Here is a 14,102-nt window from a genome sequence, read left to right on the forward strand (position 1 = left end):
ATTCCATAGGTTCCCTGGTGCTTGCATGGCCCCGTTCTTGAGTCTTCCTCCTCACAATGAGACCACAATCACACCTCCTCCTCCATGCTTCACGGAAGGGAACCACACATGCAAAGATCATCTGTTCCCCTACTCTGTATCTCACAAAGACACGGTGGTTGGAACCAAAAATCTCATATTTTGACTCATCAGACCAAAAGACAGATTTCCACTGGTCTCATGTCCATTGCTCATGTTTCTTGGCCCAAGCAAGTCTCTTATTATTATTGGTGTCCTTTAGTAGTGGTTTCTTTGCAGCAATTCGACCATGAAGGTCTGATTCACAGTCTCCTCTGAACAGTTGATGTTGAGATGTGTCTGTTACTTGAACTCTGTGAAGCATTTATTTGGGCTGCAATTTCTGAAGCTTGTATCTCTGATGAACTTATCCTCTGCAGCAGAGGTAACTGGGTCTTCCTTTCCTGTGGCGGTCCTCATGGGAGCCAATTTCATGAGAACGCTTGATGGTTTTTTCGACTGCACTTGAAGACACGTTCAAAGTTCTTGACATTTCCCGGATTGACTGATCTTCATGTCTTAATGTAATGAGGGACTGTCATTTTTCTTTGCTTATTTGACCTGTTCTTGCCATAATAGGGACTTGGTCTTTTACCAAATAGGGCTATCTTCTGTATGCCAACCCTACCTTGTCACAACACAACTGATTGTCTCAAACGCATTGAGGAAATACATTTCACAAATGAAATTTATTTTAAGAAGGCACACCAGTTAGTTTAAATGCATTCCAGGTGACCACCTCCATGAAGCTGATTGAGAGAATGCCAGGAGTGCGCAACGCTGTCATCAAGGCAAAGGGTGGCTACTTTGAAGAATCTAAAATATATTTTGATTTGTTTAACACTTTTTTGGTTACTACATGATTCTATATGTGTTATTTCATAGTTTTGATGTCTTCACTACTTTTAGAAAATAAGTTGAAAGTAAGAAAAATAAAGAAAAACCCTGAAATGATGTTACAGTGAATAAATGCAATGCCCCAAACTAAACTGTTGTTCTGGTCTGTCCTCTCTCGAGGTTATGGCGAAGGTGACCACAGATGGTATCTAGATGCATGGAAGGGATAATTTGACCAAGAACAGTGTAAACCTCACCCCTTCTAACTGGCTGAAGTAATGGCAACAATGGCGTTCACTATGGCCCTGTCCGTCATCACTTCTACCGTGAGACTTGAGTCCGAGCCAGCAACCTGTACACAGCATTCAATCGAAGCTATCAACTGCCTTTTCTCTCTGGTCTTTTCTCTCAGGAGTGCGACATGAGTCCACGTAGAGTGAGCATGGAGAGAGATCCCATCCAAATGTTTCTCATGCTGCTGGTGTACTGGTAGGAAAATGTACAAGACATAATGGACTGTAGAGGGTACCGGCTCAGGTGAGAGATTCGTCTGCTTTGAAATCGGGACATTGTCAAGGGCCATCCACTTTGAACATGTTCCATTGGGAGCACTAACTAAAACACTATCTGAAGAAGAAAATGAAGAAACGGCAGAAGAATGAGTGCCGTGAAGGAAGGGAGTGGTCAACCGTGCCCATAATTGATTTAAGCTTGTCCAACATTATTTATTTGGGGTATCAGGTTGATTAAGGAGGTGTGTACACTGATAAATGTGTAGTAATTTGGACTAACAACGCATTGAGATACCGATCTGTCATTACCACAAATGGGGGTCGTGATTAGAAAAGTTTATGATGAATATAAGATGAATATACTGTACATCATTGTCAATGTACATTCTGCCAGTATCGGTGTGTGCTAAGTTGAGGGTCTTAAAATTTGAGTGTGAGAACCAACATGAAGCACTAAGGACTGTCATTCTAAATTTGGGTTGGATAATTTATCAATAGTTCTAATTATGATTTGGAAAGGCGAGGCTTCTAGAGACAGAGTAATGCCCCTAAAATGTGAGGAGAGCCTAGGGCTAGATTGTAGCTTGGGCTAACCTTGCCCCGAACTCATTCTTATCAAGGTTGGTGGGAAAGTGTTCTCTCATGTTCTCTCTCTTCCCTGTGAAAGTCCATATGGTTTCTAGGTTGTGTGGAACATGTGAATGATCATTGTTCCAGATGAGGGATTGTTGGAAACTGACACTTTTATTTTGTAACTGGCTAATTGACTTGAGCAAGTTTTTAGTATGTTTCTAACTATATAAGTGAAGCAATTCATGTGTTATGGGTGAGATGGAATCATTTATGTGCAAATGTGTTTGTATTTGGCAAATGTATTTGGCGAAGTACAAGGAGTCCTGAGTGAAAGGGACCAATGCCGGCCTTGAGTAGAGGCCCATAAGTAGATAGTCATCGTGGAAGGAGAGCCCTGCTAGGCCCTGATTTGGGTCCGGTTAAGTGGTGAACTTAACAAAAATGCCCTAAACCAAATGCAGGAGATCTCTAGAGACGTAGAGAGAATTGGTAATACTAAAAGAACTTACTCTGCAAAACAGAGAAGCTCTTGACTAAATTTTGGCAGATCAAGGGGGCACTTGTTCAATCATTGGTGCTGAACATACTTTGTCCCAGATCACTCTTCTAATATGATTGATTTTGCCGAATACATTGCCACTGTTGCTAAGAATAATTCCCCACAACCAGAGTGGACGCCTGCAACTTGGTTGGAATCGCTGTTTGGAAGTTGGGGATCTCAAATTGCCAAAATGTAACATTGTGTGTATGTGTGTGTGTTTTTGATGTATTCACTCCCATTAATAGAAGTATATCCTTTATTATGTTGATAGTATTACCGTACTAATTAGATTGTATAACCCAGAATGAAGGGTTTGAAATGATGAAGTGTCTAGTTTAATGTGTTGATTTCCCTTACTTTAATAGAAGTATAGAACGTTTTGATAGAAGCTATAATCTAATGCCTACCTTAAAATGTAATGATCACAGATTGAGTGATAAGAAGAGGTACTGTGATGGAACATTTTATGTTTGTGCTTTTCTAATAATGAATGTCTGTGTTCCATTTTTGTGCTTTTCTAATAACCTTTTTCTGTGTTCATAGAAGTGACTGATTGAACGAATCCTCACTATCAGTATCAGCAATTTGGCAGTATGCCCAGAATCATGCAAATATAACTTGTCTGTGTGTCACTTCAGACCAGTACTTTAAGCATTTAAGTTTGACTGTGACTTCTCCAGTTAAGTGTTAATAAACAAGGATAATTTAAGATTGACTTCGAGTGTCCCTGTGTAGAATTTCCATAACAGTCACTACAACTTGATTGGACTCCACCTACGGCAATTCAATTGTTTGGACATTATTTAGAAAGAAACACACCGGTCTATATAAGGTCCCATAGTTGACAGTGCATGTCAGAGCAGAAACTATACATTGAAGTCCAAGGAACTGTCTGTACAATCCATGGCTGCTGCCCAAACGGTTACTGTTATTAGGCTGTGGTGCGTTTTCATGTTGAAACCTCCAGGACTGACTTGACTGAATGCAGCCACAGCCTGGCCAGCTAGGGACATGGCTAACTTTCCCTACCATTGCTTCACTGGCAACATAAGCTCCATATCTCTTTGCACCAGTGCAAAGTGTACATTTAGGAAAACATTTATTTGACAATCTGGTTAACAATCTGGTTAACTTATTGTTTAGTTCTTGTCCATCAGCAGACCTATGGATACTAGCCACCACCCTTTTTAGTTTTGTCCATCCAGTGGTGTAAAGCACTTTAGTAAAAGTACTTTAAAGTACTACTTAAGTAGTTATTTCTGGTATCTGTACTTTACTCATATTTTTTTACAACTTTTACTTCACTATATTCCAAAATAAAATAATGTAAGTTTTACTACATACATTTTCCCTGATAGGAAAATGGTCCAACTCACTGACTTATAAGGAGAACAATTGGGTACTTTCCCTACCACTGGGTTCATCTTGTGTGAGCATGGTTGGTGAAGGTGTCAGAAATGATAAAATACTCGAGTCCCTCACTAAGCATATTCCCCTAGCAAAGTATTAATAATTAACTAAAGAATGTCTTAGTCAGATTATTGCACTTTCTCGTGAAAAATATCCTATGACAAATAAGATTCCTTAGAGATATGCCTTGATTTACCCATCTTATGCATTGGGAACTTATAAAGGGAGCCAATGGTTCAGAGGGGAATGCAATAATGATGATGCACCACAGAATGGGATTGTCAACCAAGTGCTTTCATAGGCATTGGTCAAATAGACCAGAAGTGTTATTGTCAACCATTTGAGGCATTGGTCAATCACTGTATTTGTGACCGACAGAGTTTGAACCCGGGACTTCTACAAGTGTAGTTACACAACCATCTCTGTTACATATCAATGTATCCAAGGAATATCTATAGTGCGGACAACACTGTCCGAGTCTTTGAAATGACACTGAAGATTTGGCGTGCTGTCCTCTTTCTGAGAGGGGGCTGACAGGCACCTACAGTATTGAACATGCAGGCGTTATATGGGTTTTTCCATGCATTGGCAATGTTACATGTTGGTTCTAATGGGAGCACACACATTGCTGATCCATTTAAGCCATTCTGCCTTGTGTTTTGATACAGCTATTCTAAATACACGAGCTTGCTCCCCTTGTGTGGGTGTATTGACCTTGAGTTACAGACCTGAGCCTATCCGCGTACCAAAGGAGCTAAACCACTATATTTACACATAGACAGACAGGTAGGAAAAACCTCACTATTCCAAGGCAACGGAGCTTAAGAGATTTGAGTCCACCCCCGTGCAAGGTTTAAGAAAGGTCCTTGTCGGATGAAAGCAGTCAAAGATGGAGCAATACCCGTATGATAATATTTATAGGTGCAGAGAGGATAAAAGAGCTGCGGCAACCCTCCTTCGTCACTAAATCTAAAGGGAGAACCCAACAGGTGAGCATGTTGACTTTGCAGACTTCTGTGTACACTGCTGATCTCATTGACTATCTCTGCCTGTAAATGTAATTCCTTAGTGTGTGTGTGTGTGTGTAGCCTAGTGTATATCTGAATGGCGTGCGTGTTTTCCCTGAATCTTTATGTTTGACTGTAATGTTTGTATTTGTCATGCTCAAAATAGATGATACAGCTTGTGGAGAGAGGACTAACGTGATCTGGAAGGGTTCAAAGACAGTATGCACTTGGAATAGTTGGAAAATATTTTCATCACTTACTGAGATCTTTTCAACGTGACTAATCTGAGTAGAAGAAAAATATGGGAAAACTATCATTGATAAATTGAGATTGCAATGCTCGTTTGAATTCTAATGGTTTTAAATTGCGTGAATGTTAAATTGTCACTATTGTTGAAAAGTTGAAAGCCTTTCATGAGATTTGATATTCAAACTAAGATTCTGATGTAATGTCATCTCTTAATTGTCTCCCCTTTTCACCGTCTAATTTACTTTGGTACCCGGGCTGTAGCTTTTTCTAATGCAATAACATAATACTACAGTAATAACAATACATTTTTCCTCATTTCAAAAGACTCAGTCTAGCACATCATTTTAGGGCGTTACTGATCATTTGATAAACTAATTGACGGTTTAATCTGAACATTTAATGTAATCTAATTCAACATCATTTTGGTGATACATTTGTCCTCCCTTCTTCCCTCCCCTGGATGCCCGCATTAAATTACATCAAATGAAGTTTTATAGACGATCTTATCTTGTCCATGGCAGAGTAACAATAGCCTTAAGCTCATTCCATTCATCCTGGCCACAAAGGTCTAAGAGGGCTATGTTGATGTAGAACAACATCTATTCTCTTTCCCAATGAGCTAAATAGCTTCCAACGGCATGCTATCTTTTTCCTCCCAAATCTACTATTGGTTTTGGCTGGTGACCAAATAGAAAATGACTCATCTGACCTTGTCTGTATTCTTTAGGTGATTTCAGTATATCTCAGATTTTGACGGCATTATCTCTGACAAACATCTTCAACAGACCCACAGCAATTTAAATATTTTTATTTCATTTTTTTTATATTGAACCTTTATTTAACTAGGCAAGTCAGTTAAGAACAAATTCTTATTTACAATGATGGCCTACACCGGCCAAAACTGGGCCAATTGTGCGCCGTTTCTATGGGACTCCAAATCACGGCCGGCTGTGATACAGCTTGGATAAGAACCAGGGACTGTAGTGACCCGTCTTGCACTGAGATGCAGTACCTGAGAGCACTGCGCCACTCAGGAGCAATGTCCTCTGAGTGGTTGTGAATCCCTGATTGAAATGGTAGATAAAAAGTCCATTGGGAGACCAAGAGGGAATGTTATGTGGTCTGAGAAAATCTCAGTAAGGAAACCTGATATTATGGCCATAATCATATTCAGGTTATAAATGAATAAATAAAATGTATCATATAATAGAAGTGATACAACGGGTGAGGTACTTTGTCTGGTGCTTTGGCAAATGTGGCACACATAACCCTATATGCACTCCCTTCAAAGGGTTAAGATAAGATATACTTTGTTTAAAGTGTGACCTGACATGCTGACCAGACCGATCACGAGTGTCTACATGCTACATCGCACGCATGTTGATTTTGTCCACCCACACCAGACGTAATCAGGACATGCAGGTTGAAATATCAAAACGAACTCTGACCCAACTATATTAATTTGGGGACATGTCGAAAAGCATTAAACATGTATGTCTATTTAGCTAGCTAGCGTGCTGTTGCTAGCTAATTTGTCCTGGGATATGAACATTGGGTTATTATTTTACCAGAAATGCACAAGGTCCTCTACTCCAACAATTAATCCACAGATAAAAGGGTAAAGCAAGTTTGTTTCTAGTAATCTCTCCTCCTTCAGACTTCTTCTTCTTCTTTGGACTTTATATGGCGGTTAGCAACCAACTTTAAGGTGCATTACCACCACCAACTGGACTGGAGTGTTCCTCTGTTCATCTTTCAATCACCCACAAGGGTATTTGCTCCTAAAAACCAATGAGGAGATAGGAGAGGCGGGACTTGCAGCGCGTCAAGCATCACAAATAGAACCAAGTTATATTTTAGTGCCTGGCTATGCAGACGCGCCCGAGCAGTATGTGTGTGTGCAATCATTGAATAACATCGGTGTAAATGTATTTTGTAACACTTGCGCATGTGCTGAGAGCGGTGTGGTCAGAATGTAACATGCCGATCAGAGCGCTAGCGCATGCGCCATCGCAAGCATGCTGATTTTGTTCACCCACACCAGACGCGATCAGGACACGCAGGTTGAAATATCAAAACGAACTCTGAACCAACTATATTCATTTGGGGACAGGTTGAAAAGCATTAAGTATTTATGGCAATTTAGCTAGCTAGCTTGCCTTTGCTAGCTAATTTGTCTTGGGACTGGACTGTGGACCTCAGTTCATCTTTCAATCACCCACGTGGGTATATGCTCCTAAAAACCAAGGAGACGGCACATTAGTAACATGCTGACCACACCGCTCGCGTTACAAAATAAATGTACACATACATGTTATTCAATCATTGCACCCACACTGCTTGCGCGTGTCTGCATAGCCAGGCTCTAAAATCGAACTTGGTTCCATTTGTGATGCTTGATGTGCTGCAAGTCCTGCCTCTCCCATCTACTCATTGGTAACATGCTTACCACACCGCTCGTGTCGCATGCGCGGGTGTTGCAAAATAAATATACACATACATGATATTCAATCATTACACCCACACTGCTCGTGCACGTCTGCGTAGCCAGGCGCTAAAATAGAACATGGTTCTATTCTGCTTGACACGCTGGAAGTCCCACCTCTCCCATCTCCTCATTGGTTTTTAGGAGCATATACACGTGGGTGATTGAAAGATGAACTGAGGTTCACACTCCAGTCTAGTTGTTGGTAGTAATGTACCTTAAAATTGGTTGCCAACCACCATATAAAGTCCAAAGAAGAAGAAGCCTGAAGGAGGATAATTAATCGGTGGAATAATTGTTAGAGTAGAGGATCTTGTGCATTTCAGGTAAAATAACATCCCATGACAAATTAGATAGCAACAGCAAGCTAGCTAAATTGCCATACATTTTTTTATGCTTTTCAACATGTCCCCAAATTAATATAGTTGGTGCAGAGTTTGTTTTGATATTTCAACCTGCGTGTCCTGAACGCCTCTGGTGTTGGTGGACGCACGCGTGCGAGGGGTCTGATCAGCATGTGTTTCCCTGCTGTGTCGCAGATTCCTGAAGGGACCTGTTCTCCTTGTGGAAGCATTATGTACTGCACCCACTTAAAGACGCTGCAGCTGGTCGTCATGGCAACGCTGTGGGTGACACCAGTGAGGGCGGGGACAGACTGCAGGTATGGCTGCCGACTAAACAACATGACCATCACCGTGGAGAGAGAGGACTGTCACGGAAGCATCACCATCACCACCTGCGCCGGCCTGTGCGAAACGACGGTAGCTAAATCGGGATAGACAGTACTTATTTAGGGTTGTGTGTTTATTAGGTGCCAAACTGGACAAGACTGACTGAAACAGGGAGGGCCTACTTGGCCAATAGGAAACACATTTTTATTTTCTGATGCACAAAGTGTTCTGTTGAGTGCCCTAATGAACACACCCCTGTACAATTGTTCATTACATTGAGTTATATATATTTTTGGTCTCAAGTGGTGCATTGGTCTAAGGCACTGTATCTCAGTGCAAGAGGCGTCACTAGCCCCTGGTTCGAATCCAGGCTGTATCACATCCGGCCGTGATTGGGAGTCCCATAGGGCGGTGCACAATTGGCCCATAAATAGGAACTTGTTCTTAACTGACTTGCCTAGTTAAATAAATAACAAAAAATATATATTCTGTTGCATGTGAGCTGTTGTGTAATATATTGTAGTGCAGCCATGCTACATTTTCTGCTGTTTAATTTAATTGACTAGGAGTATGTGCTAATTGAGCTAAATAATTCATTCTACTATTTGACTTTGCACCAGGTTGCATCAGCAGCCCTTTGATATATACTGAACAAAAATTGAACACAACATGCAACAATTTCTAAGATTTTACTGAGTTACAGTTCATATAAGGGAATCAGTCAATTTAAATAAATTCAATAGGACCTGATCTATGGATTTCACATGCTTGGGTAGGGTTCAGGCCCACCCACTGGGGAGCAAGGTCCAGCCAATCAGAAATTAGTTGTTCCCCACAAAAGAGCCCCCCCAGACAATCCCGCAGGTGAAGAAGTCAGATGTGGAGGTCCTTGGCTGGGCTGGTGGACACATGGTCTATGGTTGTGAGGCCGGTTGGACGTACTCTAAAAGAAAAATTAACATTCAGTTCTCTGGCAACATTCCTCCAATTTAGCTAGCTTTCCTCCAGTCAGTCTCCTTCAAAACTTAAGGCATCTGTGGCATTGTGTTTTGTGACAAAACTGCACATTTTAAATTGGCCTTTTGGTGTCCCCAGCACAAGGTGCACCTGTGTAACGATCATTCTGTTTAATCAGTTTCTTGACATGCCACACCTTTCAGGTGGATGGATTATATTGGCAAAGGAGAAATGCTTACTAAAAGGGATGTAAACAAATTTGTGCATAACATGAGAGGCTTTTTGTGCGTGTGGAACATTTCTGGGATTTTTTAAAATTTCAGTTCATGAAACATGGGACCAACACTTTACATGTGGCATTTCTATTTTTGTTCTGTGTAGATCACATTGGCACCAGAAGAGTAACACTATGAATCATGCAATAATTAAAAAACATGGTTTCCATTAGCCAAATGCCAGATCAGTTTGAGTTTCTTGCCAAGCCCTATGGTTATTGGCATGCCATGAGTTGACTATACATTACAACATATCTGGGAACAGGCCAGTTCTGATGTCAATTTACCTGTTTTTGGCAGGACCTGAACTATCAGAGCACATGGCTGCCACGCTCCCAGGGGGTGTGTAACTTCAAGGAGTGGTCCTACGAGAAGGTCTACCTGGAAGGCTGTCCATCCGGGGTCGACCCCTTCTTCATACCCGTTGCCAAGAGCTGCGATTGCATCAAATGCAAGACGGACAACACCGACTGTGATCGCATAAGCATGGCAACACCCAGCTGCATTGTAAACCCACTAGAAATGTAATACTGTAGAGTTAGGCTGTTGCAGCAGCCAGTTTGTTTAGCAACAGTTTGACTATTCTATGGTACCGTTTCCATTGTTGATGTGCTAACGCAATAAAACACTACTTTGAGTAAGTCTAAAAGTTTTTTCTTTTTAGAATATACTCATATATCAAAAGTTAATGTCTTAATAATTAAACAAACCAGACCTCACTCACTTTTTTATTTACAGGGGCAGGGTCCAACAAGATATAATTTACCAATGAAGCATGTCATTAGTGAGTCCACCAGATCAGAGGCAGAAGGGATGTTCTTCTTGATAAGTGTGTGAATTAGACCAGGGATGTTCTCTTCATAAGTGTGTGTGAATTAGACTATTTTCCTATCCTGTTAAGCATTAAAAATGTAACAAGTACTTTTGGGTGTCAGGGAAATGTATGGAGTAAAAAGTACATTATTCTCTTTTGGAATGTAGTGAAGTAAAAGTAGTCAAAAATATAAAAAGTACAGATAACCAAAGAAACTACTTAAGTTGTACTTCACAACTGTGACTATGGGTCATTTATCACTACCCAAAAATATACCTAATAGGTCACAGAAAATAATTGTGAAATTGCACAGAACACCCTGTAATGGAGATTATCTGTGGTAAAGCAGCAGGACTTGTTTTGACTGCTTAACACCTTGTGGAAATTTCTAGGAAACTGTTGCAAAACCACACACATGATAGTGAAGAGGCCACCAGTCATCACCGATAATTATTATAAACTTTTGGAATCTGGACACTCACATTTTTTTAATATGAATTAAGACCAATGTAATTGACAGCTGTGGGCACAAAGAACATATGTAATCACTAATCGGAACAAGTGGTGAATTGCAAAAATCATAGCGAGGTACCGTAGCGAGGTACCGGCAAAGTGTATGCGTACACACTTTCTTGAATTGATCCTCTCGGGCACAGGAACTAAACTACATATGAAATGCTTATAACACTTGAACACTTGGTTGAAACCATTGTGGGAGTATTATTTCTTATTCATTTACTCTTGATACATCTTGTGATAAGTTGATTTGATTAAGTATCTTTTGGCAACTTCAGACTATTTCTTATTCGGTCCCTTCTCTTTCTACAGGAAACAAAAATGAGAAAAATAACAACAGTCATAGTTCAAAGCATAAGGGTAGGGGAGACTAGCCAGCGTACTTGTTGCGGATGATCTCTCCCCCCTCCACCTCAACCTGCTCGTAGAGCCACTTGCGGTCACAGCGGCACTCCACGCCACACCTGCGGGAGCTACACTCAGGGCAGGGGTAGAAGCAGCCCATGCAGTCCGCGTCCAGGCAGTCACACATGTCCTTGCCACAGGAGAGCAGGCGGCCTTTGTTGTCATACACTTTGCTCTTCGCACCAATAGTCGGTCTGCAAATACACAAAAACAATGGGAACGTCTGACCTGACTAGTCTCTCCAGTAAAAAAGGCAACCATTTGAAATGCAATAATGAAAACAAGCATACGGTGCGGCCTTCGAGGAAGCCATGCAGTGATGGATTCTGGAAACATGTTTCCACTCTTACCGGTCAGTGTTGGAGGAGATTCCTCCTCGTCCTCCACCTCGTTTTTTGCCATCACCTCTTCCCTGCAAAAACAAAAAAAAGAACTGAGTGAATGTTGATAGATGAAACAAGGGGTGAAAACAAAAGTCTCTGAAAAACAGCACTTAACTGCAAAAATTCACCAAAACTTACTATATATACTCTGCAACCGGATTTACACTAACATTCATTTATAGGGGTGACACCCATCTGTGAGAGGTGATAAAAAATATAAAAAATTGACACACCTTGCCAGTATCCCGGGTACTATGTCGTTTCTCCTTGACCTTGCTCTTCTCCAGCGTCTTAGCCCTCTCCCGGTCTGACGGTGCACCGAAGCGGTTAGCCGCATTTGTGTCCTTGGTCATCATACCCCTTTTCCGTAATTCAGGCTGCAATATTTTAAAAAACATAGTTCTTGTAGTCTAGCTGAATACAAAACAAAGACAGTCGGCTAAACTGGGTTGAGCAACTATGAAACCATACATTACCTTCGATGAATCAGCACCGAAAATGGTGGGCACGGCATCTTCCCTAAGAAACTGTTTGCCATTGTAGTCTCGGAAACAATCTGGGTTAAAATGTTCTGAGCAGAGGCAAGTGTTAGGTGTAGGGATGAAGTTTTTCATCCCCAAACTTTGTACCCATTGGTTGGCAAGCTGAGGCTTACTGATGGGGAACCTGAGAAGAATAGGACAAGAAACACTGCTTAACACAAGCATGCATTCTCTTGCGCACGCATAAACACACCAAATGTAGCTAGCTTGCCAACTCAATAGCGGCTAGCTGACAACAACATTTGAAGAACGACTTAGCGAAAGTTAGCTTGAAGTCCTTTACTCCTTACCTGTAAAATCGTATTTCTGACCCTTTGATAAACTTGTTGGTGCAGCCGTTTACTGCACAGGTGACAGGCATGATGAACCTCGTGCTTGTGCGGTCTGATGTCAATTTATTTATTAGCAATATAAAATATCGGAAGGACCGCTTCCAGTCCAACTGTGTTGGTGCTTCTTCTTCTTCTTCTTCTTCTTCTTCTTCTTCTTCTTCTATGATAAAATTGCGGTCTGCAAACAAAAGTTAAAGGTGCATGCCGCCACCTACTGTGCTGGAGTGTGTCGTAAATCACGGTTTACAAGATTAGCTCCACATTTCTAAATCCTCTTACCGAACTCAGTACTTCGGAGAAAATAAAAAATGAGCCCTACTAACTTCCAATACACCCTCCCACCAAAATCCCTTCCACACCCCACCATCCTCAATGACTCTTCACTTCAATCTTTCCATCTCTGTTCCTCTGCATACACATTATGGACAAACTGCCTACATTCAGACTTGAAATCATTGGCCACTTAAATAAATGGATCACGAGCCACATTAATAATGCCACTTTAATAATGTTTACATATCTTGCATTACTCATCTCTTATGTATATAATATCATCTATTGCATTTTTCCTATGCCGCTCTGCCATTGCTCATCGATATATTTATATGTATATATTCATATTCCATTACTTAGATTTGTGTGTATTAGGTAGTTGTGGAATTGTTAGATTACATGTTAGTTATTGCTGCACTGTCAGAACTAGATGCACAAGCATTTCACTACACTCACAATAACATCTGCTAACCATGTGTATGTGACCAATAAAATTAGATTTGATTTTAACATACAACAATATTACAACACATGCTCCACCATTTCATCGACCATACACTCCATACACACACAAACTATTTACATGCTTGCCAACCAGCTGTAATGACGAGTTCAATGTACAACGTCCAAGGTGCAATGAAGAAAACACCCCCTCTTCCTTCCTAGTCTGACCTATGAATCTTGGTCCACCGACCTTCCTTTGGAGGACATATACTGTAAATGACGGTCCTTTTGCTCAGAGTCCCATCTTCTCTGCCACACATCTATCAAAATGGCTCTGATCTTACATTTCACCTCACCTCTAACCAGTGGAACATTAATATCAATTATATCTTGTTTTAAAGCTCTTTTGGCTAACTGGTCTACAATTTAATTCCATTCCACACCCGAATGGGCTGGGACCCAGCAGAATCTCACATCTACACCCAGCCTCTAAATTCTGCATTATAACCTTAATACCTCCAATAGCTGGTCACTCCTATTAGATTTTCCAGATGATAAACTATTTAATACACAAAGGGAATCTGAGCCCACTATAATTCTGACAGGTTGTATGTCCTCCACCCACTGGAGGGCAACTACTATCGCCAACAATTCAACTGAGTATACTGACAGTTCTCTGTTAGTCTTCTACATATCTACACATCAAATTCAGGAAAGTAAACGATAGCTCCTGTGCTATTTGGGTCAATGGATCCATCTGTAAAAAGCGCTAAAAATGCATAAAACTTTTACCAATGTAATTGTCAACCAGTGTCTTCT

At 40.9% G+C, this 14,102-nt stretch overlaps 2 protein-coding genes across 2 annotated transcripts; one reads left to right on the forward strand and one right to left on the reverse strand.

The window, feature by feature from the left end:
- Positions 1-4,803: 4,803 nt before the first annotated feature.
- On the forward strand, positions 4,804-10,225 carry fshb (follicle stimulating hormone subunit beta). Its single transcript, XM_020489315.2, has 3 exons — positions 4,804-4,919; positions 8,211-8,432; positions 9,875-10,225. Exons 1-3 carry the CDS (start codon positions 4,836-4,838, stop codon positions 10,100-10,102), a joined length of 534 nt encoding a protein of 177 aa, XP_020344904.2. The 5' UTR covers positions 4,804-4,835; the 3' UTR covers positions 10,103-10,225.
- Positions 10,226-10,288: 63 nt separating this feature from the next.
- Positions 10,289-12,725, reverse strand: arl14ep (ADP-ribosylation factor-like 14 effector protein). Its single transcript, XM_020489314.2, has 5 exons — positions 12,525-12,725; positions 12,169-12,358; positions 11,926-12,069; positions 11,660-11,721; positions 10,289-11,503 (listed from the first exon to the last, which is right to left on the reverse strand). The coding sequence occupies exons 1-5, from the start codon at positions 12,593-12,595 to the stop codon at positions 11,275-11,277; spliced, it is 696 nt and encodes a 231-aa protein (XP_020344903.1). The 5' UTR covers positions 12,596-12,725; the 3' UTR covers positions 10,289-11,274.
- Between the last annotated feature and the right edge of the window lie 1,377 nt (positions 12,726-14,102).

The sequence above is a fragment of the Oncorhynchus kisutch genome, linkage group LG8, assembly GCF_002021735.2.
Source record: "Oncorhynchus kisutch isolate 150728-3 linkage group LG8, Okis_V2, whole genome shotgun sequence".
NCBI lineage: Eukaryota > Metazoa > Chordata > Actinopteri > Salmoniformes > Salmonidae > Oncorhynchus > Oncorhynchus kisutch.

Excerpts from the sequence above, each read along its gene's own strand:
- fshb (XM_020489315.2), top strand. The coding sequence starts at position 4,836 with ATGATAATATTTATAGGTGCAGAGAGGATAAAAGAGCTGCGGCAACCC. Across the intron at positions 4,920-8,210 it reads CTAAAGGGAGAACCCAACAG|ATTCCTGAAGGGACCTGTTC; the intron begins GTGAGCATGTTG and ends GCTGTGTCGCAG. Across the intron at positions 8,433-9,874 it reads CCGGCCTGTGCGAAACGACG|GACCTGAACTATCAGAGCAC; the intron begins GTAGCTAAATCG and ends TGTTTTTGGCAG.
- arl14ep (XM_020489314.2), bottom strand. The coding sequence starts at position 12,595 with ATGCCTGTCACCTGTGCAGTAAACGGCTGCACCAACAAGTTTATCAAA. Across the intron at positions 12,070-12,168 it reads TCGGTGCTGATTCATCGAAG|CCTGAATTACGGAAAAGGGG; the intron begins GTAATGTATGGT and ends AAAATATTGCAG. Across the intron at positions 11,504-11,659 it reads ATCTCCTCCAACACTGACCG|ACCGACTATTGGTGCGAAGA; the intron begins GTAAGAGTGGAA and ends GTGTATTTGCAG.